At 48.7% G+C, this 26,851-nt stretch overlaps 1 protein-coding gene across 2 annotated transcripts in view; it reads right to left on the bottom strand.

Moving 5' to 3' along the window:
* KLHL18 (kelch like family member 18) overlaps nt 1-26,851 on the bottom strand; it is a 43,639-nt gene that overhangs the window by 10,080 nt on the left and 6,708 nt on the right. For both annotated transcript variants that reach the window (XM_035129108.3, XM_035129109.3), the window contains exons 2-5: nt 11,537-11,667; nt 10,181-10,321; nt 3,905-4,103; nt 651-811 (exon numbers count right to left, since the gene is read on the bottom strand). In XM_035129108.3, the coding sequence (XP_034984999.3) occupies nt 651-811; nt 3,905-4,103; nt 10,181-10,321; nt 11,537-11,667 (632 nt within the window). The remainder of the gene's footprint in view (nt 1-650; nt 812-3,904; nt 4,104-10,180; nt 10,322-11,536; nt 11,668-26,851) is intronic.

Genomic DNA, 26,851 nt, shown 5'->3' with positions numbered 1-26,851 from the left:
GAAAGATGGAGGGCACTAGGAGAAGGGGACGACAGAGGATGAGATGGTTGGACAGCGTCTGACCAAACTGCGGGAGGCAGTGGAAGACAGGAGTGCCTGGCGTGCTCTGGTCCATGGGGTCACGAAGAGTCGGACATGACAAAATGATTCAACAACAACAACAGAAAGAGGAGGAAGGAAGCCAAAGTTTGGAATGTTAAATTGATTGTAAAACTAATGAAATGTATACATTTAAAAAGTATAAATAAAAACCTAAAATAAAGGAAGAAACAGGGAGGTCAAGCCACAGAGAAGGATGTCAGGAGACGAAAGAACTTTGGAGCAACAGGGCAGAAAAGAGGATGCTTTTCTCTGTAGCTTTTGACGATGCTGCAGGGCAAAAACACGGACCAAGACACTGGATGACACAAACCTGCATAGCCCATTGCCTGCCCTGAGCTTAAGGGACAGAGGAGACACAAGAGAGAGGAGGACATTGTGCTTACTTCCGCAATCTGCACTGGCCGGGTCACCTGAGGAAAACTCCCTCTCTCTTTTCCTGCATGGTGGAAAAGGGATTCTGAGTTTGGGGCTGCCACTGTTCCATGTGCTTCCTCGTTGCGATTCCCCTCCCGGAACTGCCACAGGCAGCTCAGCCCTCGCATACCCACCTGCACTTGTGGCAGCAGCGGACGAGGTCGTCCTGCTGGACGCGGTCTGCAAGGAACTGGGGTCGGCAAAGAGGCAGGCGGATTTTGGAGAGGAGCTCCGGCAAGAAGGGCTCTCGATGCTCGCGGTCGTACCTCACCCAGGCCAGAGCGGCTTCGAAGACCTGTTGGAAGCAGAGCGGGAGATATAAAAAAAAAGGCTGCTCAGGATGTTTCCAGGTTATGATGCCCTGTTTTAGGAAACTCTGGAAGAGATGAAAGCAGTAGTCCTCTTGAAGTGCAAACGCTCATTCAGGCTTAAAACCCAGCTTACACTCAAGCAGTGTTAGAAATTATCCAGGCGCCAGGCATGTTTTGCGACTGGCGTGGGTCCCATTGCGGCCACATGAGAGATCTCTGGGTGCCAGATTGCCGACTGACATCTCCACCTGGCTGGCCTTTCTTAAGCAGGTAAACAGAAGATCTTATTTATTGCATTTATATCAGGGTCCCCAAACTAAGGCCCGGGGGCTGGATGCGGCCCAATCGCCTTCTAAATCTGGCCCGCAGACAGTCCGGGAATCAGCATGTTTTTACACAAGTAGAATGTGTCCTTTTATTTAAAATGCATTTCTGGGTTATTTGTGGGGCCTGCCTAGTGTTTTTACATGAGTAGAATGTGCCCTTTTATTTAAAATGCATCTCTGGGTTATTTGTGGGGCATAGGAATTCGTTCATATTATTTTTTTCAAAATATAGTCCAGCCCCCCACAAGGTCTGAGGGACAGTGGACTGCTGAAAAAGTTTGATGACCCCTGATTTATATCCTGCCTTTTTCTCCAAGGAGTCCATGGTCCAGCCCCCCTCCCCCCAGTTAATCCCTACAACAACCCTGTGAGGTAGGTCAAGAGGCTGTGACTGACTCGCAATGTCACCCAGGGAGCTTCAGGACTGAGTGGGGATTTGAACCCTGATCTCCCAGGTCCTAGTCCGACACACGGACCACTTCACAACACTGGCTCCCTAGAGAACTTCTGCTATGGGGCAGCTCTAGAAATTAAGTCGGCAAATGAATATGGGGAAAGCAAAATCTCACTTAAGAGAAGGACCTGCAATGTTTTCAATGAAGCTTGACTTTGTTTCATTCTGGATTGTCGTATTTGACGTCTTATTTTTACGTATTTTAATGTGTTGGAAACTGCTTTGAGATATTCTCTTTAAAACCTAAATCAGCCTAGAAATAGGGGGGGGGATAGTGACTCAACAGACCATTGTGGCAACCGTAACCGAGGTTTAAGGTGCTATTTAGCGATTAGATCCAAGTTTCTAACACCAAACTTGAGGGCTTGGAATGATGTGGTCCAAAACCCTGTATCTTTAACGATATACATGGAAGCAGGGGGAGACCGGGAAGCTAACCCCCAGGGGTAACTTGCCCCTGGGCTCCCACAACCGCTCTAAATACTTCCACTTACATCAACAACTTATCTAGGCACTTCCTTTGTGGCTGCCGCACTCACTTCCCCCCGATAATCTACCCCCATAAAAACACCTGTCCTCACTAGGATAGCCCTTTGACAAGCCCACTCTTTGAGACACAAATAATTCTCAGCTGCCTTAGCGCGGAGATCAGCGGTTGAGCCCATGATTTACGGGCAGAAGGATCACTCAACTTACTCTCCTTCAAGATTTGCAGCCGCTAAGGTCACTTGGCGGTCATCAAAAGCACCATGTCAAAAAGGTAAAGGGACCCCTGACCGTTAGGTCCAGTCGCGGATGACTCTGCGGTTGCGGCGCTCATCTCGCTTTACTGGCCGAGGGACCCGGCGTACAGCTTCCGGGTCATGTGGCCAGCATGACTAAGCCGCTTCTGGTGAACAAGAGTGACACACGGAAACGCCGTTTACCTTCCCTCCGGAGTGGTACCTATTTATCTACTTGCACTTTAACGTGCTTTCGAACTGCTAGGTGGACAGGAGCAAGCACCAAGCAACGGGAGCTCACCCCGTCGCGGGGATTCGAACCGCTGGCCTTCTAATCGGCAAGCCCTAGGCTCAGTGGTTTAGACCACAGCGCCACCTGCTTCCCTTCACCATGCCAAAGAGTGAGATAAATAAAAGGCAGCGTAGGGTAGCATTTTATCTGATGATGGTGCGTGGCAAGTGATGCCTGGGAGGCCACACCACAGAGGAGAAGAAGAGGAGTTTGGATTTGATATCCCGCTTTATCACTACCCGAAGGCGTCTCAAAGCGGCTAACATTCTCCTTTCCCTTCCTCCCCCACAACAAACACTCTGTGAGGTGAGTGGGGCTGAGAGACTTCAGAGAAGTGTGACTAGCCCAAGGTCACCCAGCAGCTGCATGTGGAGGAGCGGAGATGCGAACCCAGTTCTCCAGATTACGAGTCTGCCACTCTTAACCACTACACCACACTGGCTCTGGAGCCACCAAGCGGTATTTGGTTGGCCACCGAGATGACCCAGCCTCTTCTTAGAAGACCTGGCAGGGTGGTTGTTTGAAGTTACCGTCAGCGGAAATAAGATAAACCTTTTCAATTGCAGCTCTCAAGGGGAGGGTGTGGGGAACTCACCCTTTCACTTGCTTCCTGCTGTCTCTCGAATACTTTTTGTCGTCGGGAGTTTTGCTTACCCCCTTCCTTCTTACCGCTTTGCAACTATGCTGCTGGTTTTCTTTACGCTTGTACTGTACTTGTCAGGGTTGTTGCGACTACTCTTGAGTAACGACCCTCCACATGCTTGTCTTTCAGAAGTTTTTATTAGTGCACATTATTTACAGTGAAGTGAGCTGCTGGTTTCATGTCTCATCCGTCCGAATCAGAATCTGGCACTGCCCCCTTTCGTGATCTGGACCAACATAAGAGCCGCGGGACTGCGAACCTCCTCCCCTTTCTCCTCCTCAATTCCGGCGTCGGGGGAGGGGGAAAGGTCTGCAACCCGTCTGAGTCCCACCCTCCCTTTCCTCCTCCCTCTCTTCCTGCATGAGGAGCAGTGGCTCTTGGATGTTGCCAGAGCTCTGGCACTCCCTCTCCGTCTCCTGACTCTCCCCTTCCGACCCTTCGCTTTCATTACTGCTGGGAGATGGGCTGCTCCTGAGGAGGGGAGGCTGTTCCCTATAAGCCCTCCCCCTTACAGTACTGAAACCTGCCTTTAACTTAACCGGCTAGCTTTTTGCGAGCCCTTCTGGCTTTCAAGCGGAAAGGTGGAAGGCAAGCCTTGCGATGAGCAGCCAACCCACCTTGGGACCTCGGAGGCACCTACCTGCTCCTCTAACTTAACGTTGAGCTCATCCCTCGAGACCAGCTCCAGGACGTCTTCCAAGGGCAGGGTCAGGAACTCTTCGCACACAGAAACCTCCACAAAGTGCTGGTGGATGAAGCTGTTGGCAGCGTCGTAGAGTACGGCACACATCATAGTTTCGGCAAACTGGCGCACGCCCAGGCAGTTTTTGGGGTGAAGCCTTTAAAGGATGATGCAGATGAATATGGAAGAGTTGAACAGCTAAGAAAGTATCTGGCCGGCTTTGTGTCGTCGTCGTCCCCCCCCCCCCGCATAGCCTATCAGGCAAAAAGTTTACCTAAGCAAAAGCCAGTTCCCAACGTCCTGTCACCCTCTAGAACAGGATTTTCCCAAACTCGGCCCTCCAGATGTTTTTGGCCTACAACTCCCACCATCCCTAGCTAGCAGGACCCAGTGGTCGGGGATGGTGGGAATTGTAGTCCAGAAACAGCTGCAGACCCGAGTTTGGGAAACTCTGCTGTAGAGGGGTGAAGAGTTGGACATGACTAAACGCCTTAACAACAACAACGATTGTTTCAGAGTACAGTCGTACCTCGGTTTAAGTACTTTCAGTTTAAGTACTCCGCGGATCCATTTGGAACGGATTAATCCACTTTCCATTACTTTCAATGGGAAAGTTCACTTCAGGTTAAGTACACTTCAGGTTAAGTACAGACTTCTGGAACCAATTGTGTATTTAAACCGAGGTACCACTGTATTGTTTTACTTATTTGCTTGTTTTTATCCTGTGTTTTATTCTGTGAACCACCCTGAGTGAGATCTTGCGATGAAAGGTGATATATATACCCTACTTTTCCATGTATGAGACTGTTTTTTTCTTTAGAAATCGTGCTAAAAAGTGGGGGCTCGTTTTATACATGGGTAGTGCACAGGCTGGACGTTTGATTGGTTGCTGCCGAGGCTGTCAGCGGCTACTGTGCGTGTTATTGGTTGCTGCGTCAATGGGTGGTGTTGACTGGCTGCCACTCTGACAGTGGGACGGGTGAATGGCAGCTTCTGCCGGCGATGGAGCAGACGGGAGGCGGAGTTTGCGACGCATGAGCGATTTTCGGCAATCCCTCCTAAAAAAAGCTCAACATGCCTGAGAAATCCTCTGCAAAAAAAAAAAGCTTCCCCCAATTCTTAAATTGGAGCCCCCCAAAATAGAGGGCGTCTTATGCATGGGGGCATCTTATAGACGGAAAAGTATGGTAAATCTAATAAATAAAATCCCCACTTAGCAGCCTGCATTTACCTGAGGTTTTTGTCTCTTTCAGGGTGAACCTTTTTGGCACAGTGTGTGCATATCTTATACTGGCAAATCCACCATTTTTTTCCTTTCCTTTTCTGGAAATCTATACAATTGGCTCTTTGATTTGACACCTGGAATCTGTCTATGAGCATCGCTAGCTACAGCCCCCACCTCCTTGGCCAACAGAAAGTAGGTTCCTCTTCACCCATCTAAAAGATTACCCAGAGCAGGCTTTGACGTGAAGTAAGTTCACAATCCTCTCTTCTATTGAAGGACTTATTTACAATTGCATCAGGGGGAGAGAGAGAGAGAGAGAAATCAAGCAATACGGGTAGTGGTGGTATAGCTCAGCTGGCTGCGGACACACCCAGTCCGCTGATCCTTTAACTAGAGGCATGTCAATGATGTGGCTTCACTCAAATGGTATGAGTGGAGTGGGGGAGAGAGAGAGAATAGCTTCTTGGCAGGCCACAGATATTTCAAATTCTCCTTTTCTGATGAACTGACAACAAGTGTGCATGTCTTTTGACCCAGCCCAAGTTACAGGGCAGCATTCCACAGAAGCTTCAGCCAGGCATTCTCTCCAGTGAAACTTGTCCAAAAGCTACCAAGCCAGACTGCTCAGCCATTTCCTCTTCTAGGTCACTCTACCTTTGCCCCAGAGTCACAAATCGACAAGGAAATGGATAGGGCCCTCTGCCTTTACTGCGCCTTACTGCAAACTTGAGAAGAATGCAACGTCCGAAACAAAATAAAAAAATTCCTTCCAGTAGCACCTTAGAGACAAACTCTCTAATGCATTTTCCTAATGTTCAGGTATATGCTGAATCTCTTACAGAATATATGTGATTTACTAAGCTGTTTTTAAGTCACGGGAACAGTCTGTGAGAACCAAATACGATATTGTTTTATAATTGAAACAGAATTTAAAAAATCCTTCCAGTAGCACCTTACAGACCAACTAAGTTTGTTATTGGTATGAGCTTTCGTGTGCATGCAGTATCTGAAGAAGTGTGCATGCACACGAAAGCTCATACCAATAACAAACTTAGTTGGTCTCTAAGGTGCTACTGGGAGGAATTTTTTTATTTTATTTTGACTACAGCAGACCAACACAGCCACCTACCTGTAACTGTCATCTACAGAGAAAGGGAACGGCAGTAACCTAGAGGGGCGGAGGAAGGACCCTGGCTGTTTAATCTGTCCACAAATGCACTCTGTCGGGGCACAGCGCCAAAGATTTCAGGAGCAATGCTCCTATGGAGGACTGCATTTGGTGGACAGATTAAGGGTTTGGCTTTTGTTTAGCAGCTGCTTTTTGAAACAGTATTCTCCTGATCGCGGCTCGTTCTGATTCTAAGCACAGTCATCAAGGTTAGTAGCCACTGAAAGCCTTATCCTCCGTGAATTTGTCTAATCCTCTTTAAAAGCCACACCACAAAGGAATCGTCAGTATTTAAAAATAAGTAAGTAACGGGGAAGAGATCAAATAGGTTGTTAAAGGGATCCGTCTCTGTAACTTTGGCCACCAAATTTTTTTTTTGAGTGAGCAAGTTACAACTTACTAGCATTTCATAGATTTTCATAGATTGGTTCAACTTACTAGCATTTCATAGATATGGTGAAGTATACTGTAGTCCAAGACTGCCGTGCCCCAATAAATTACCGTACTTTTCCATGTATGAGACTAGGTTTTTCCTTTAAAAACTATGCTAAAAAGTCTTATACATGGACAGTGCATAGGGTGGACATTTGATTGGTTGCTGCTGAGGCTGTCAGCAGCTATTGGGCGTGTTATTGGTTGCTGCGTCAAGGGCTGGTGTGGGGGCAATTGGCTGCGGCAATTGGGTGGGCGATTGGCAGCTTCTGCCAGTGAGGGGACGGATGAGAGGCGGATTTTGCGATGCGTTCAGGTGAGCGATGTTCGGCAATCCCCCCTAAAATAGCTCAACAACTCTGTGCCATCTCCCCCCATTTTCTTAAATTTGAGTCCCCCCAAATAGGGGACATCTTATACATGGGGCGCGTCTTATACACGGAAAAGTAGTAGTTCGCCTTTAGGATGCAACAAAGCTCCCACCACCCTGGGATCTTTTGATAAATGGTGGTATATATTATTATTATTATTATTATTATTATTATTATTATTATTATTATTATTATTTTATTATTCTGCCCGGACACTGAGGTCCAACGGCGAGGGCCTTCTGGCAGTTCCCTCACTGTGAGAAGCGAAGTTACACCCCTGTGGAACGCCCTCCCATCAGATGTCAAGGAAATAAACAACTCTTTTAGAAGACTTTTAGTCTTCTAAATATTTTAGAAGACATCTGAAGGCAGCCCTGTTTAGGGAATTTTTAAATATTTGAAATATTTGATGAATTATTGTATTTTAATATTTTGCTGGAAGCTGCCCAGAGTGGCTGGGGAAACCCAGCCAGATGGGCGGGGTATAAATATGTTGTTGTTGTTGTTGTTGTTGTTGTTGTTGTATGTTGTTGTTGTTGTTGTTGTTGTTGTTGTTACTACTACTACTACTACAACTATTGCTTTTGGTTCCAAGGTTGGTCAGCCCCTGAGCCGGGGTCTTTTCTTTAAAAAAAGGATGAAAAGAGATTGCCAGGCACCTCAACTGTTTGGACTTGCTCATGAGAAACCATCTCCAAGCAACCTCCTCGGCTCACCCCAACGGGGCACCTATCCAAAGGTGCTGGCAGAGGAGAACCCAAACAACCTAGAACAGGGGTTCCCAACAAAATTTTCTCGAGGACCCCTCATCGAGCCGCTATTGTGACAAGGACCCCCATGAATTCCTAATCCTAAAATTAAAAAGTGAGAGCCAAATTAAGAGTCTTTTTATATTTTATATTTATACGTTTTTTACAGTTACAACAGAGTACTCCATCAGTATACAGTTAGTTTTAATTTTCAGTTCTTAATGAGATGAGTTAAAGAGGCAGCGCGCGCCAGGGAGGAGGGAGGGGAATGGAGAAGACAGGGTACCTGCGCAGTAGCGCACAAATTAAGCTGACGCGCGCAAAGCATCTTGGGGAGGTGATCGTTAGTAGAATGTGCGTGCTGCCTCTTTGCAAAACAGTAGTGTTTGTAAAGCGCCACCTAACGGCATACAGCAGAACTACTGCCTCTATCTAATTCTAGTTTTGCGCTAGACTCTGCTCATGCAGGAAGCGGCCAAAACAAAAAATCTGTTATCATACGAAATATATTTAATATATTTTTTTATTCTAATAGCATCTTGCGGACCCCTCTGGCATAGCTCACAGACCCCTGGGGGTCCGCGGACCACCTGTTGGGAACCACTGACCTAGAAGAAGGGTTGATTCTCAACTAGCCTTAAATGAATCATAATTATTATTTATTTATATATATATATATATTTATAACCTGCCTTTTCTCCCTGATAGGACGGTATACAGAAATGTATAACTTTGTATTAAGCTGGCTCTGCGGTTCTTCCGTACGAAGTACTCTTAAGTTTCATAACTCAACTCAAGTTAACTTGGGGGGGGGAGGGAGGCTTTGAAATAGGAGACACCTTTAAATCCCCACTGCCATGCCTTCAACAGACTTCTTAGGGCAGGCATAGGCAAAATCAGCCCTCCAGCTGTTTTGGGACTACAACTCCCATGATCCCTAGCTAACCGGACCAGTGGTCAGGGATGATGGGAATTGTAGTCCCAAAAATATCTGGAGGGCCGAGTTTGCCTATGCCTGTCTTAGGGCTTGGGAGGGGGGAAGGCCATCCAGGCCCCTTAGACCAGTGTTTCCCAACCATGTGCCTCCAGCTGTTTTCGGACTACAATTCCCATCATTCCTGACCACTGGTCTTGCTAGCTAGGGATGATGGGAGTTGTAGTCCCAAAACAGCTGGAGGCACAAGGTTGGGAAACACTGCCTTAGACCACCTCTCCTGGGCCTGGGGGCTGGTACTGTGACAGTATCTGCCGCAGCAACAGATTCTGCCTTCAGGAAATTCAATATCTGCTGCAACAGCAGATTTTGCTTTCAGGAAATGGTAACTGAGGCGGTGGACCACCGTTCCTTGCGCTCCTCTCAAAGCGGGCCCCCCGGAAATGCTAGCTGCTGGTCGGGTTTTCCCTGGTGTGTCTCTGTGCAAGGAAGTTTTTGCCTCACTTCTGTATCTGGAGCTATCTCTACTTTGCACACACTTCCTGCTTTGTGGCATGCCACACGGTCTGGATTGCGGAGGATGGACGGAATCTCTGCAATCTTAATGCGCCTACAATTCCGCCTTGGAATAAAGAGACAGAGAGGATTTGAGTAAAGTACCTCACTTTCTAATTGAGGAGGAAAGGAGATACTTGGCCCACCCAGCCAGATATTTATTCCACCTGGAAATACCCTCTCATAGAAGAGCATTCACTTTGGCCCTTAACCGCATAATGCCTTCAGCAGTTCTCCAGGGGAAGTACAAAAGGATCCCTTTATGTGAGAGATGCTGCCTGTGCGGATCAGGAGAAGTGGAATCTATCGGCCGTATACTTTTGCGATGCTGCTTCTACGAGGAGGTGCGAGGCGAGCTTATCCACACTATACTGGCAGAGCTACCTGGACGCTCGGATAATTTCTATATAGAGTGGCTTCTTTCTGACGCTAACCCTAATATGTCAGCGAAGGTTGCCAAATTCTGTGCTAGAGCCATAAAAATTCGGTCCAATCTAAATAGCAGTGTCCAAATATCCTCAGAACATCTTCAGGGCTAGCTAAAGAGGATCCAGTGATATTAACTGCTGTAGTCTACCTCCCTAAGTAGTCATACTCCTTTTAATTAGTTGTCTTTTAACCAATTGTTAAAAGTTATACTTATTGTCTATTTTTATATATTCTTGTTTTCTTTTATTGATTTTATGTATTGCATATTTATGTGTGCTGGTCAAGAACCGTAATAAATCAAAGAGACAGAGAGTCACGCAAAGCACCCCCTGCGTCCTAGCAGGGAGATTCTCTGGAACCCAGCCCCTCACCTCTCTCTGAGGAAAGAACAGCAGGCATCCTTGATGTTTTGCAGTTGCAGGAAGCTTGCCCCCATCAGCAAGGACTGGACGTTCTGCTGGTCGATTGCCAAGTGCCCATTGTAGGCAAAGTTGATCAGAGCTTCCAGTGCGCTAAATGGGCCAGAGAAGAATGGGAAAGCATGAGCTGCTGTAAACACACACCACTTCACAACAATGTGTGTGTATGTGCGTTTGAAAGAGCGGTGGGGTGGGCGGTGGGGCGGTGGGGAGGGGCAGCAACATTCGACCCCTGACAAGGTCTGTGTTGATTGATAGGCCCTCGTCAGATTCCAAGGATTCCAGGCCTTCAACAGCCACAAGAACATTGCGCTTCTAGTCCTTGGGATTGCAGAGATAAGCTGGAAAACAGCAACTGTGACGTACTAAGGGTATAACAACTTTATAACCTCGTGTTCCTGTAGCTTAGTTACATGAACTTTTGCCTAAAAGCAAAGGAATGAACTGCCATTTCCAAATGTTTTGGGGAGAAAAAGCTCACCACGAAATCAATCACTTTTTGTATATGGAACTATCATTATTATGTAATGATTATAATTATGTATTATAATACGGGGAAACCAGAGGTTACCATTTTTCTAATACCTGTGCAATGTTTTGTACTTTGTATATCATTTCTTATTGTTTAGAACAGGCACCCCAAACTTTGGCCCTCCAGATGTTTTGGACTACAATTCCCATCACCCCTGACCACTGGTCCTATTAGCTAGGGATCATGGGAGTTGTAGGCCAAAACATCTGGAGGGCCGCAATTTGGGGGTGCCTGGTTTAGAATAAATTGAGGTTGTGGTTTGTCTTTGTTACAAGCACCATAAAGTTCCCGCATCACTTTGATTGCGTGTTCTGAGCGCTGATTACTTCTTGGTATCTGGAGTACGGATGGCTCCTGCTTCCAGCGATTCTCCAATACCCGCAATGCTTTTTTGGGGGGTGTGTGTGTGTTAAGGTTTCAATATTTCTGACAAGTTCTTGAAGTAAGAGCTGTTCGTCAGTGGAATTTGCTACCAAGGAGTGTGGTGGAGTTTCCTTCTTTGGAGGTCTTTAAGCGGAGGCTTGACAGGCATATGTCAGGAATGCTTTGATGGTGTTTCCTGCTTGGCAGGGGGTTGGACTGGATGGCCCTTGTTGTCTCTTCCAACTCTATGATTCTATGAAGTCATTTTCATTGAGTAGTAAACAGAGATTCCAACTTTTCGCTTCGGGGTGACCTTTTTTCACAACTGAGAAGGTTCGTTTCCCTTTTCAGTGTTTCTAAGCTGCTGCACCCCTGAAAGGAACACACACACACACCCCCGGCCGCAGCATTACCTTGGATCCATGCCCTGCATGACAATTTCATCTTGCTTGCACTCCATCATGTCGTTTGTAAACATGGCGTGGAAGTAAGGGATGGAGGCCGCCAAGACAATCCGGTGGGCGCTGAATTTGTGGTCCCCGACCTGTGCAGAAAAAGGGACGGGAAGAGGCATCAGCTATTTGGTTCCAAGGGGAAATGCGCCATTTCAGAATGGGATACTAGTCCACGTTCGGTTTAAGCTCTGAGGCAGAGTAAATGCTTGGCGTGTCTGGCAGTGATGTTCAAAAGGAGCTTGGGTACCAAGTTGCCTGAGACCCTGAAGAGCCAATTACCGGTAGTTGGCCAATACAGGGCTAGCCAGACCAATGGGGAAAGTCGGAATCTTCCTTATATTTAATTTGATAGGCTGCCAGCACAAGGGCGGGTCTAAAATGAGAATGTTTTATGCTTACAGCATCCTTTCCTGCCTAGTGATGTTTTTGGACTAGTGATGTTTTTGCAGTACCGCAGGGATAGCCAGCCTATGTTGCTGGACTACAACTCCCATCAGCCTGCTGGCTGAGGCTGATGGGAGTTGTAGTCCAAAACATCTGGAGGTTTATCATGTTAAGCTATCTGTGAGGGGCAAGGGGTATCGCGAAGCCCCTCCCCTCCTGAGTTCCAGCCCAGCCCAGAGCACGACTGAGAGCAGGGAAAGCTCCAGCTCCAGTGGGGAAACAGGAAGTGGGGTCCAAGGCTCTGGCAGGGTAGAAGAGCCAGCGTCCCAGGTGGGACAGGAAGGAGGAAAGAGGGGGGGAGACCCATCCCCCCAACTCCGGAACTTCACAGAAAGCGTCGGGGGAAGAGGATGGGGCTCCCCAAGTTGTTATGCTGGCGCAAGACGCGCCAAAAGCCATTCGGAGGTTCTGATGAAAGCTGAAAGGATGTGTCTCTGTAAATAGCTCTACCTTTAGCACTGTAAATACGCAGCACCAATAAAAAGATAAAATGCAGAGCGGTGGAGAGTCGTTACTCTGAAGTAGTCCCATCCGACCACTGTGACAGCAACCTCCGAATCTTTTTTGGGCTACTTTGGAGTTGCAGGGATGAGCGCGCCAGAAGCGGAGACATGGCGGCAGATCGCGGAGAAAGCCCAGCAGGACCTGCAGGAACTGGCGTTGCAGGCACAGGGGGAATTAAAGGCGGCGAAGCAAGAAACGGAGAAAATTAAAGAAGACAGGCACAACCTTGCTGAACAGGTGAGAGCACTTCAGGAGAAAGAGCAGCAGTTAAGGGCGGTAGCCGTGGACCTCCAAAACAAGTTGGATGCAGAGAGAAACAAGGGAGGAGGGGGAGCCCAAGTCCAAGTGCTGCCAGGAATGAGAGCGGGGACCCTAGTAAGCAAGTTCAATGGAGACCCGAGGGAATATCATGGCTTTGAGACTGAGATCGTGTATGCTCTTGAGCTGCACCATGATGAGTTCCCTGATGATGGGCACAGGGTAGCGTTTATTGTGGAACACCTTACCGGGGCAGCCAGGGAGTGGCTCAGACCGTTAATCGCAACAAAAAATCCTTGCATGAAGGATGTCAAACTATTTTTGGAGGCTTTAAAAACCATGTATGCGGCTGATAGCCATTTGGACCAGACCAAAGAGGAACTGCATAATTTAAGACAAAGAACAATGACAGTTCGCGAATATTGGTCGAGATTCACCATGCTGGTGCACAGACTGGGGTGGGAACTGCACTCGCCTCCGATGGAAGCGGCATTCTACCTGGAGTTGAATGAGGATGTGAAAGATGAGCTCTCAAGAGGTCCAAAGCCCAGTAATATGGATCAGCTGAGCAAAGCAGCTCTGGCGGTGGGGGTGAGACAGGAATCCCGGTGGAACGACAAGCAAGCAACGCGCGCAAAGCGGGCTTGGTTCCCACGGTCGCAGGAGAAGCCACTCCCCCAACAGCCATCTCACGCCATGCCAGGGGCCAGCCAAGACCAGGAACCCATGCAAATTGATAGCGCGCGCGCGGGCTTTTCAAACCCCAGCGGCGCCAAGACGCAAGGAGGGAAGAGGCGGGAATTGCTTTCTCTGCAACTCCCCTCAGCATCTCGTCAGAGACTGCCCACATCGCAGGGAATGGCAAGGAAAGGCGGGAACGGTTGTGCCCTCCCCCACTGACGCAGCACCACAGCAGGGAAACGAGACAGCCTGGCTGCAGGAGACAAGGGGCAGCAGCCAGGCGCAGTCAGCACGCAACAGCCCCAACCCACCCGCCCGCACAGCGAGGAGCAGCGCCAGCCCACCCCCCCCAGAGCAGGGGTGGTTCTAGAAGTGACGCTAACGCTCCCTAATGGGTATCCCCTGACGGTCCTCGCGTTAATCGATTCGGGGGCGTCGGCCAACTTCTTTTCGAGAAACTTTGCAGAAGCGCACCAGATCAAACTTCTGCAGCTGGATTTTCCCCTGCACGTCTCCACCATTGACGGCAGGGAGTTGCTGGGAGGGGCCATCACCCACCAGACCCCCCCCATGAGAATGACGGTGGGGCGACACTCAGAGACACTGGCATTCAACGTCACCACCATCTCAGACCCCCCCATCGTCTTGGGCATGAGCTGGCTGGCGCGCCATGACCCCTCCATCAGTTGGCACCAGAGATGCATCACGTTTGGCTCAGACTATTGTCTGGAGCATTGCATGCAACACCAACCAGGGGAGGGGCCTCCAATAGCCACGGTGGCCACCATGCACGTCAAGGGGGGTGAGGCGATACCCAAGCAGTACTGGGACCTGCAGGAGGTCTTCAGTGAAGCGGAATCCGACCACCTGCCCCCGCACAGGTCATTTGACTGCCAGATCAACCTGGTGCCGGGGGCCACGCTACCCCCAGCCAAGCTGTACTCCATGTCAGATCAGGAGCTGGAGGATCTGCGTGCGTTTATAGACAAGAACCTCAAGAGGGGGTTCATCAGAGAAAGCAAGGCAGCAGGGGGCAGCCCGGTCTTCTGGGTGGACAAGAAAGACACGCAACAGCGCCGTCTGGTGGTGGATTTCAGGCGCCTGAACAACATGACAGAACCGGTGGCTTTCCCGATGCCCAGAGTGGACGACCTGCTGACAGCGGCACGCAGGGGCAAGATCTTCACCAAGCTCGACCTGAGGGGGGCGTACAACTTGATCAGGATCCGGGAAGGCGATGAGTGGAAGACCACGATGTTCACGCCTCTCGGCTCTTTTGAATATCTGGTGATGCCCTTTGGTTTGCAAGGGGGCTCAGCATGCTTCCAGGCCTTCATGCACCACGTCCTGGGGTCCCTCCTCTTCAAGAAATGCCTGGTCTTCTTGGATGACATCCTTATTTACTCCACTGACCCAGAGCAGCATGTGAAGGATGTCAGAGAGGTGTTGCAGCGCCTGAAGAAGCACCACCTGTATGTGAAGCTGGAGAAGTGTAAGTTTCACACCAAAGAGGTGGACTTCCTGGGCTACAAACTGTCAGACAAGGGGCTAGCGATGGACAAGGACAAGGTGCAGGCCATCCTGGACTGGCACAGCCCCAGGACGCGCAAGGATGCCCAACGCCTACTAGGCTTCGCCAACTTCTACAGGAAGTTCATCAAGAACTTCTCTCGCGTTACGGCTCCCATCACGGACTGCCTGAGAGGCAAGCAGAAGTTCAGGTGGACACAGGAGGCGCAAGCAGCGTTCGAAAGCCTCAAGAGGGTGTTCGCTTCCGACCAGAACCTGTTCCACGTGGTGCAGGATGCGCCCCTATGCGTTGAGACCGATGCTTCAGACAGAGCTTTGGGAGCGATCCTGTTGCAACTGGATGCCAACAGAGAGTGGAGACCCTGTGCCTTTTTCTCCAGAAAGCTGACACAGCCAGAACGCAACTACACGGTGTTTGATAAGGAACTTCTCGCGATCCACGCTGCGTTTAAACACTGGAGACATTTCTTGGTGGGCGCCAAGCACCCCATTCAGGTGTGCACGGACCACAAGAACCTGGAGTTCTGGAGAACGGCCAGGGTGCTCAACCAGCGGCAGATACGGTGGGCAGAGTTCTTCTCGCACTTCAACTTCTCCATCCACTACATACCGGGGGAGCAGAACGTCAGGGCGGATGCCCTATCCCGCAAGCCAGAGTACATGGAGGAGGAGTTGCCACCAGCACCCCGGCACATTTCCCCCCCGTCAGCATGGTCCTGCGGAGCAGCAGTGGTGAGCGAGGCAGAACTCACAGCACTGACGGCAGCCGATGAGTTTGCCACCCGCATCTTCAGAGAGCTGCGAGGGGGGAGGGAACAGGCAAAAGACTTTGAGGAAAGGAGGGGGTTGCTTTTTTACAGGGGAGCCCTGTACCTGCCCACCAACCAGCTCCAAGGTAAGGTCCTCAAGCAGATGCACGACAACCCGACGGCGGGTCATTTTGGAAGGGACAAAACCACTCACCTAGTCATGAGACACTTCTGGTGGCCAGGGGTGCGGGAGGATGTTCGAGACTATGTAAGGGGCTGTGACACCTGCCAGCGGGCAAAGGTGGTCAGAGCAGCACCAGCAGGGTTGCTGGAGCCATTAGCCACCCCGCACAGGCCGTGGGAAGTAGTGTCAATGGACTTCATCACAGACCTGCCGTCGTCCAGGGGCAAGACCGCAGTGTTGGTGGTGGTGGACCTTATGTCCAAAATGTGCCATTTTATACCGTGTGCCAGGGCGGTCTCTGCAGAAGAGACCGCCAAACTGTTTCTTGACCACGTATTCAGACTGCATGGCTTACCTTTAAGAGTTATTTCGGATAGAGGCCGCCAATTTGTTTCCAGGTTCTGGAGGCGGCTCATGAACCTCCTGCAGGTGGAGGTCAGCTTGTCGACGGCTCGGCACCCGCAGACCAATGGACAGGCGGAGAGGGTCAACGCCATTCTGCAGCAGTACCTGAGATGTTACGTCAGCCAGAGGCAAACGGACTGGGTGGATCGCCTGCCACTGGCAGAATTTGCCTACAACAATGCGGTGCACGTCTCCACAGGGGTGTCGCCCTTTAAGGCCAACTACGGGCGCGACCTCAGATCTTTCCCGGAGAGGGAGGGGGAGGAGGAGGAGGAGGGCCCGCAGGCAGAGGATTGGGCAGAGGAGCTGGAGACGGTGCACCAGCAGCTCAGAGAACACTTGCAGAGGGCCAAGGAAGCGTACAAGAAGGGGGCAGATCGCCACAGGCGACCGGGGGAGTTCATCAGGGTGGGGGACAAGGTTTGGCTGTCCTCGGAGGGCCTTCCCACCAGAGGGAGGTGCAAGAAGCTGGCACCCAGAAGGTTGGGCCCCTTCACGGTCACGCAGCAGGTAAACCCGGTGGCATACAGGCTGGCACTGCCAGAGGACATGAGGGTGCACCCAGTGTTTCATAGATTGCTGCTGTCTCCGTACAGGGAAAGTAGCAGGTTCCGGGACAGCGCACGGACCCCCGAGGGAGGGGGGAGAGAGGAGGCAGGGAGCCACTCAATGAAACAACGGCCATCCTTGATTCACGAAGGGGGGTGGGGGGCCTGGAGTACCTAATGGCATGGGAGGACGCCCCGCCATCCCAAAATGAATGGGTCCCAGCCACCCAGATACAGGAGGAATTCTTAGTGGAAGAATTCCACGCCCTCTTCCCACACAGGCCCAAGCCCTGGCACATGGAAAGGGAGGGGGAGGAGGAGGAAGCACAGGAGGGGGAAAGCAGTTCACCATGGAGATGGGAAGCAGAGTTTGAGGACCCGGAGGAGGAGATGTGGGTTTCTCCGAGGTCCACTCAATCAGGAGAAGAGGTGGACTGGCAGCAGATTTTCACCCCCACCAGCTCTGAGGCCACGGACTTTTTGGGCTTTCCCTCTTCCCAGGAGGAAGGAGGGGGCCAAGGGAACTGGGGGGAGGTGTTCACACCAACCGGCTCGGACAGCACGGAGTTTATAGGCTTTCAGTCACCACCAACACCCATGCAGCTGCCCGGGAGGGAGGAAGAGGGGCCTGGGAGGGGGATGGATGTGAGGGGCAAGGGGTATCGCGAAGCCCCTCCCCTCCTGAGTTCCAGCCCAGCCCAGAGCACGACTGAGAGCAGGGAAAGCTCCAGCTCCAGCGGGGAAACAGGAAGTGGGGTCCAAGGCTCTGGCAGGGTAGAAGAGCCAGCGTCCCAGGTGGGACAGGAAGGAGGAAAGAGGGGGGGGAGACCCATCCCCCCAACTCCGGAACTTCGCAGAAAGCGTCGGGGGAAGAGGATGGGGCTCCCCAAGTTGTTATGCTGGCGCAAGACGCGCCAAAAGCCATTCGGAGGTTCTGATGAAAGCTGAAAGGATGTGTCTCTGTAAATAGCTCTACCTTTAGCACTGTAAATACGCAGCACCAATAAAAAGATAAAATGCAGAGCGGTGGAGAGTCGTTACTCTGAAGTAGTCCCATCCGACCACTGTGACACTATCCGTGTAGAATCCACAACATTGGATTGAAAATTCCACCAAAGCTTCTATGAAAGAAGAACAGCCACCTCGGCAACAACCTATTCAATACTTTTACAATTAGAATTACTCAGCGCAACCTACTGCCTCTTAATCAGATTCTTCTGAAAATCGGTAGTACTCCTCTCAGGGAGAAACACAGATAAGGCAGCTAGGAGTGATAACAGCAGACACACCCTCAGTTTCCTGTCCCCCACAGACACAGAATCTACTTGCATCTGACATGTTGGCATATCGTAGCTCTAAATACAGAAAAGGTCTTTTATGGAAACTGAGAAAATCCTGTGGAAGGAAGCTGGGCAGATAAAACGAGATCTTACAGAGCCTAACCCACACATTAGATCACATTGCAAGTAGTCGTTCATGTGTTTCCCTTGAGCCACTGCAAAAACCTTTCCCTAAGCAACCGGGTTCCAACAGCCCCTTAAAAAAACAAACAGCAAAGTGTGCTTATGAAGACCAAAAGGATGCAAATGAGAATCTCTGCCCGGAAATGAAGTTAGGCGCACATCTGATTCTTAACAGAGCCAGGATAACATTCTGCTTGTGGTTTTCGAGGGCCCCATTTGAACATGGCTGGAACACTGCCTTCAAAATCCAAAAAGGTTCTCTGTGTGAGACACCCAACCAGCACTTGAGCCTCGAGGCCAGGAGAAAGATCTCCCAACGGGATCCCTGTGTACCTAAGGGCAGGTTGGGCACTGCTGGGTCTCCGTCTTTCATTAGAGTGCCCACCGAAACAGAGCATCGGATGGGGAACATCCCCTTGGGTCCTGGATACCAAGGATGAATGAGGCTGGAGAGAGTAGCGGGAAGATCTTGTGCCAGGACCAGGAAGAGCCAGAATTCTCAAAATGCTTTCTGCCACTTCCTTTTTCTCCCCCCTGGATTTTCTCCCCTTCTCTCCCTACTAAAAATGCCCCACTGTGCAATTAAGCTTAGAGGGGATCTTAGCACATGGAGAGGATTTATCCAACTCCACCCTCTTCAGTTGCCCCCCTTTCCAGCCTAAAGATCTCACATTTAGGTGAAGAGGAGCCCTTTTGGTGTGCCTAATTGTCACAAAAGGCTGGGAAATGATATACAGTCATACCTTGGTTTACAGACGCTTCAGGTTGTGTCTTTTCGGGTTGTGCTCCGTGCCAAACCCGTAAGTACTGGAATGGATTACTTCCAGGTTTCGGCACGCGCATGTGCAAAAGCACTAAAATCACGCTTTGCACATGCGCAGAAGCACTGAATCGCAACCTGCGCATGCGCAGACGCGGGTTGCGAATGCTGCGGGTTGTGAACAGGATCACGTTCACAACCGGAGCGTCCTCTGTGTAATGAAATGAAAAAAGTTTCAAATAACCTTTGTTTAAAAAAAACCAGAATCTTTTTTTATTAGGAATTACAGGTACCAGATACCAAAAGACCAGAGGAAACTGTTCATGTATGCTACAATGGCCGCTTGGATGCTGCTAGCCCAGAGATGGAAGGAAGAGGTAACTCCGACCAGAGAAGAATGGCAAGTCAAGTTGACGGAGAATGCCGAAATGGCGAAAATTAACTGGGAAGCTCAGGAATCAAGACGACCGGCATTTTTAAAAAGAATGGGAAATGTTTATAACGTATATGCAAAATCATTGCAAACAGGTCAAAATATTAGCAGGATTTTAAACACACTTGTCATATAATAGATAATGTAGATAACTTAGTATTTATATGCAGTTGAAAATAGAATCAAGAGGACCCAGGGATGGGATGGAGGGAAGTCAGGAGATTCAGAGTAATCTCGATATGAGGATTTTGTATGGTTATTTGATGTATATGTTCTTTCTTTTCTTTTTCTTTTTGAAAATCGAATAAAAAATGTAGATAGATAGATAGATGATAGATAGATAGATAGATAGATAGATAGATAGATAAGAGTCACAGAGGGCTAAGGAGGGTCACAGGCCAAACCCTAAGCCACTGTGGGCTACATCTGGCCCATGGGGGTGGCAGTTCCCCAACTGTTAAAAAGGCAAATGTAAAGGACCCCTGACAGCTAAGTCCAGTCACGAACAACTCTGGGGTTTCAGCGCTCATCTCGCTTTACTGGCCGAGGGAGCCAGCGTTTTGTCCACAGACAGTTTTTCCGGGTCATGTGGCCAGCATGACTAAGATGCTTCTGGCAAAACCAGAGCAGCACACGGAAAAGCCGTTTACCTTCCTGCCAGAGCAGTGCCTATTCATCTACTTGCACTTTGACGTGCTTTCGAACTGCTAGGTTGGCAAGAGCTGGGACCGAATAATGGGAGCTCACCCCATTGCGGGGATTTGAACTGCCAACCTTCCGATCGGCAAGGCCTAGGCTCAGTGGTTTAGACCACAGCGCCACCCGCATCCCTTCCCCAACTGTTAAGAGAACAACAAATCTTTAGCTGGGAAGAGATAGCAGAAAGCAGCAGGCAACGGTTGAATATGAATGCGTCCAAGTAAAGCAAGGAATTGCGGAAATCAGTATATGCGTATAGGAGATACTCTGAACTTCAGGAATTTAACGTAATGCAAGGCCACCGAGACTGCAAGAAGTTTTGCCATAAGCACAAGTGATTCAGTTGAGAACTTTTTGCTACAGTTTGGTACCTATGGATGAATGCCGCTTTCATGTGGCTGTAGGACTCAGAATCCTCAGAAGGTGTTACACCCTAATTGTGATGGGATGAAGGATGGTGTAGGAAGGGAAAGCTCGTCATGAGCGTTATACTCTCTAGTCTAACCCGAACATTTTCTATGTCAGCTCTGAGTGGGAAGTGCCAAGGCTTGGATTTGCGCCTTTCTCTCTCAGTCAAAACAATATTCTCTGGGGTTTGCTCTGAGCAAAATGTTTGGCACCACCTGTGCCCACATTCTCAGGCGCCAAGGATGCCAAGTTGTGTTGATGTATAAACACAAGCAGCGGGGTGAGCAATGGGGGAAAGTGGGAGAAAGGGATTTGGCCAGGGCGGTTCAGTTCCAGTTGAAGCTATTCAGTTCAGGTGATCTCAGAATCCCCTTCCCCTTCCTGGTTTTATCGAACACGCATTCCAAGATGATGGCAGGGAGAATAAGAGGTTTGGCAAGGTGCCCAAGCCACCCGTAGCAGATTGTAGAGCGAGCCCCCAGGAAAAGTCTTCTCTTTTTTTTACATATTGAGGGCTACTGTCACCACAGTGCTGAAGAGAACAAACTTCAGGTTGCCTGGCACCAGGAAATGATCTATAGCAGGACCTCAAACCTACTGTTGACATACGAGAATTTCATTAACATTCCATCTAGAAACATTTATGCCAACGTGTTATTTTCAGCATCTGTGATGAAAAGCTCGCTTGTGAGTGCCATCCGGGTGTGTTTAATAAAATGTATTACTAGTCCAATAAGCAATTCCAGAACAGTATGTTGTGAAGCTCCTTGCTGCTGTCTGCAGAATATCTTCTTCTTCTTCTTTGGTGATCCGTCGTAGCCGAGTAAGATTGTCTTCCATAAACACGGTTTCAACAATAAGTCCGTAGGTGACTGTGGAGGCCAATTCTGGATCCACACGTCCTTCCACAGTGGGGGACATTGGTTTCTTGGCGGGAGTTGATCACGGTGTGGATTTTCCAAGCGTCCCTTCCTCTTAGCATGTTTCTCCCTTGTGTCCTGAGTTTGAGAGTCTTCAAAGCCCATGATGCCTTTGGTAAAGGCTGCTCTCCAACTGGAGCGCTTGCAGGCCAGTGTTTCCCAATTGTCAGTGTTTATACTACTTTTTTTTTTTTAGATTTCCCCTGCAGAATATGGGCAGAGATGAGCGGGGCAAATATCAGCTTGAAAGGGGGCCACAGCTCAGTGGCAGAATATCAGCTTGGTTCGCAGAAGCACCCAGGTTGGGAGAGATCTGGGGTGGGGAGAGCCAGTGTTGACAACACGGAGATGAACCAACAGTTTGACTCAATGTAAACGGCATGCGAGATGAGCGCCGCAACCCCAGAGTTGGTCACGACTGGACCTAATGGTCAGGGGTCCCCTTTACCTTTCCAGCAGCAGCATCCGCCCCAAACTACACATCAGCAACAAGACAATACCTAACGTAGATACAAATACAGGGACAAACCTCTGAAACAAGCCCAGGTGCCGTTTTCTTCCCCATCTCTACTCAGACCTACACTATTATAGGACCTAAAAATATCAGCCACAATTTCACAGGCTCATTCGCCTGCTCCGTCTTCCAATGATATACAGGCTCTCATTTGCCAGCAATGCTCTTCTGCAGTCTTCACATTATATAATCATCATCATCATCATCATTGTTATTATTACTGGTATTAAATTTCTATACCACCCTATACCCGAAGATCTCATAGTTCACAACATAAAACTACATATAAGAACAAAAACAAACTGATGATCCCCTCGCCCACAACACATTTAAAAGGGCTCCAGATGCCAATCAGCCAAAAGCCTGGTTAAAGAGGAATGTCTTTGCCTGGTGCCTAAAGGTGTATAATGAAGGCGCCAGGCGAACCTCCCTGGGAAGAGAATTCCACAGACAGGGAGCCACTGAAGAAAAGGCCCCGTTCTTGTGTTGCTACCCTTTGGACCTCTTTTGAAGGAGGCACACAAAGAAGGGCCTTAGATGATGCTCTCAGGGTCTGGGTTGGTTCATATAGAGAGAGGCAGTCCAGGAGGTATTGCGGTCCTGAATCGTTTAAGGTTTATAGGTCAAAACCAGCACTTTGAATTGGGCCCAGAAACTAATGGGCAGCCAGTGCAGTTGGGTCAGGATTGGTGTAATATGCTCAAACTGTCTTGCCCCGGTGAGCAACCTAGCTGTGTCATAGGACACAGAGGCACACATCTGACATCAGAAACAGCAATATTCAGAAACAGCAACAAATAATGTCCAGCTGGTTAACTAATCCAACACTTATGGACCCCTGTATGTAGCAGGCATGCAGAAGAGGCCCATCTTTCACCTTCGAGAGTTTTAGTAGGTTATTCTGCTTGCGGTGTCACTTCATGGCAATGAGACAGTTTGCAAGGAATGTGTGAGCGCAGCCACCTGCCTGCTCAGACCCACTTTCGGAAACAGGAATGCACAAAGCTTTCCCTTTATAGCACTCAGTGCCGCTTTAATGAGAGGCTGCTTCTCCCCTGCACACACCCACACCTGAATATTAACAACGCCCAATAAAGCCTTCTGCAGAAAGCTGCAGGGGCTATAAATATGTCAGGCTGCCGGGCTGAAAGCATGGCCCCTGGCAGAAGGCAATCTCAATTTTGTAAGGCCTCTTAAGAGCTTTTGTTAAGCAGGCCCTCTGGGACTTGAGTTACGGACTCGTCCTATTCCATGCACTGATGGCCAGGGCTCCAAGGGCACACCTGTTCTCAGAAGCAAGCTATAAGGCACTGGAGTTTGGTAGAGCTTTGACAAGCATCAAACAGGAGTCAGGAAAATGTTATAAACAGAGCCTCCAGTATTATTATAGAATCATAGAATCATAGAGTTGGAAGAGACCACGAGGGCCATCCAGTCCAACCCCCTGCCGAGCAGGAAACACCATCAAAGCATTCTTGACATATGGCTGTCAAGCCTCTGCTTAAAGACCTCCAAAGAAGGATATTCCACCACAATCCTTGGGAGCAAATTCCACTGCCGAACAGCTCTTACTGTCAGGAAGTTCTTTCTAATGTTTAGGTGGAATCTTCTTTCTTGTAGTTTGAATCCATTGTTCCGTGTCCGCTTCTCTGGAGCAGCAGAAAACAACCTTTCTCCCTCCTCTATATGACATCCTTTTATATATTTGAACATGGCTATCATATCACCCCTTAACCTTCTCTTCTCCAGGCTAAACATACCCAGCTCCCTAAGCCATTCCTCATAAGGCATCGTTTCCAGGCCTTTGACCATTTTGGTTGCCCTCTTCTGGACACGTTCCAGCTTGTCAGTATCCTTCTTGAACTGTGGTTTTTATTTAGGGTTGTTTTTTTAAAAGCATCTCTTCAGTTGATGCAAGTTTAACAGCATATCCTTGATTCAAGCTCTGTGGAATATAGTTTAAAATGGAAAATAGTTTCTTTGCCCCCCCCATTTTTCCTGCCCTTTTCTCCATGAGATTTGGGGAGGGGGGGATGCACACAGCTGTCCTTGCCCCCTCTACCTTAATTTAAAGTCACCCTGCGAGGCCTATTAGACAAAGAGAAAGAGAGAAAGACAGAGAAACACTGGTTCAAGATCAACCAACATGTATCCTGGCAGAATGCATATAAGAATTTCAGATTCCCAAGGTCCACTGCCTAATTTATAGGAGAATGATCTCATCTAAAGTCTCCTATACTCCTTGGATGAAGGGCAAAAGCAAATGTGATTAGCGCATTCATTTTTTAAAAATACTTCATAACAAGCCTCTGAGGTAAGGACTTCAATCCTGGGCTGGAGAAGCAGCCCAAATTCCTGGATGCTTATTTCAATTTCCTCGGAGTAGGAATGTTTTAGGCACCAGCCATGTACAAGGCCGTGTTAAAAAATTCAGCTTGCAAATTCAGTAAATTGATCTCCTGGGGTAACAAATAGATCGACAATGGCTTTTAGAGTGAGTCTGATCCACATAGAGACAGCCACATCACCTTGCTAATTAAGTTTTGGTTTTCGTTCACACGTTACATTCTCTATGAAAGTGAGGGCTCCACCCAGAGATGTTGTGCTGCTACCCAGATCATCATTTATAAAGAGATCAGTGGTAGAGCATGTGTTTCTTCCTAGTTCAATCTCTGGCATCTCCATATAAAATCAAGGTAGGAGATGGTGGCTAAGACCTCTTTCTCTGACAGAGGCTCTCGAGAACTGCTGCCAGTCAGAGCAGGCAGTGTCAGGCGAGTTGAGCCAAAAGTATGATCTGGTTTGAGGAAGCTGCTTATATTCCTATCACGCCAGGACTCAGGTTTGGAGCTAACCACCTTGAAACATGAACATCTTATAGGAACACAGCAAGGGAAGGAGACCCTAGATAGTGCAAAAAGGGAGTTCTTCCCCCCTGGGTGGTTTTCTGCCCTCTCAACCGACACCTCAACATCTGATTAGGAAGAACTTCCTGACAGTAAGAGCTGTTCGGCAGTGGAATTTGCTACCAAGGAGTGTGGTGGAGTCTCCTTCTTTGGAGGTCTTTAAGCAGAGGCTTGACAGCCATATGTCAAGAATGCTTTGAGGGTGTTTCCTGGTTGGCAGGGGGTTGGACTGGATGGCCCTTGTGGTCTCTTCCAACTCTATGATTCTATGATATATCCTACAAGATAACAGGATATCACACACATATATTTTACATGGCAAATGTATGCTTCTCCATACCCAGGGAATTCCATCCCCTTGTTGAAGTGGATAGACATCGCTACCATTACACTCCTAAAATGATGACCATTCAAGTATCTGCGTTTAAAATGCATGATTTAGAGACACCAAGGAAGTTTCGTGCCAAAGCCTAGTTTAGTTTCAGAAACAACTCTAGGTGGTCTTCCCAATCTCCCACAAAAAGGAAACAAAAAAATAGGTTATTTCCTACTGCCAGCTTTTCAACACATCACTCATTACAGAATATTCAATAGAAGAGAAAACAAGAGTTTTTGGTAGTGCATTCGTTTTCACCAACCGCACTTTCCCTAACGTTTCATTCAACACTGAAGTAGGTTTCTGTTCCAGTTGCAGTTTCACAGGCATAAGTTTAGTTTAGCTGGCACCTTCCAACCTTGTTCTGAGAGTCCTCTCCACCTTGAACCTCTCTGGAGCTGAGGGTTTTTTTGGGGGGGGGACGACGACGTCGACTGTGGATCAGGATTGCTTGGGTATATTTGAGCAGGTGCTGCTCTGTGACACCTCCCACCTTGAAAACTCCAGCATATATGTGACAAATTTGATATCCTGTACATCTGGTTGGTTACATTACCAATTGTTTAAAGTTATGGATTTGTAATTCTGTAATGCTATTACTGTATATCCTCTGAGGAAGGAACGGGGGTGTGGAGAGGAGAAGCAGAAGGCCAGATCACAAGTAATTCAATACCTCCAAATAGAAACATAATGGCTGTATTGATTCATAAATATGGAAACGTTTTCGAGTCGTCACAAGTTGAAATCTAATTATGTCAGAGAATGAAAATCCAATTGTGACAAACAAAAGGGAAGGGCTTATAGAGAAAAACCAGTCCCAGTTGTTGCTGCACTAAAAAGAAAGGCAAGTGATCTTGTTGTTGTTGTTTAGTCGTTTCCGACTCTTCGTGACCCCATGGACCATAGCACGCCAGGCACTCCTGTCTTGCACTGCCTCCCGCAGTTTGGTCAGACTCATGTTGGTGGCTTCGAGAACACTGTCCAACCATCTCATCCTCTGTCATCCCCTTCTCCTTGTGCCCTCCATCTTTCCCAACATCAGGGTCTTTTCCAAGGAGTCTTCTCTTCTCATGAGGTGGCCAAAGTATTGGAGCCTCAGCTTCAGGATCTGTCCTTCCAGTGAGCACTCAGGGCTGATTTCCTTCAGAATGGATAGGTTTGATCTTCTTGCAGTCCATGGGACTCTCAAGAGTCTCCTCCAGCACCTAAGTGATCTTAGGTTATAAAAATAAGTAATACTTGCAGTGGATGACAGCTGACATTCAACCATTTGAACCCAAATCGGTTTTGGTGATAAGATACATGTACCGTATATTCCGGCGTATAAGACAACCCCCAACTTTTCCAGTTAAAATATAGAGTTTGGGATATACTCGCCATATAAGAAATACGACGCGGCGTATAAGACGACCCCCGACTTTTGAGAAGATTTTCCTGGGTTAAAAAGTAGTCTTATACGGTATACATAATTTCCCTTTTACCACGAGCTGG

This window comes from Zootoca vivipara, chromosome 11 (genome assembly GCF_965207765.1).
Source record: "Zootoca vivipara chromosome 11, rZooViv2.hap1.1, whole genome shotgun sequence".
Taxonomy (NCBI): Eukaryota; Metazoa; Chordata; class Lepidosauria; order Squamata; family Lacertidae; genus Zootoca; species Zootoca vivipara.
This window is presented reverse-complemented; position numbering and strand designations above follow the sequence as displayed.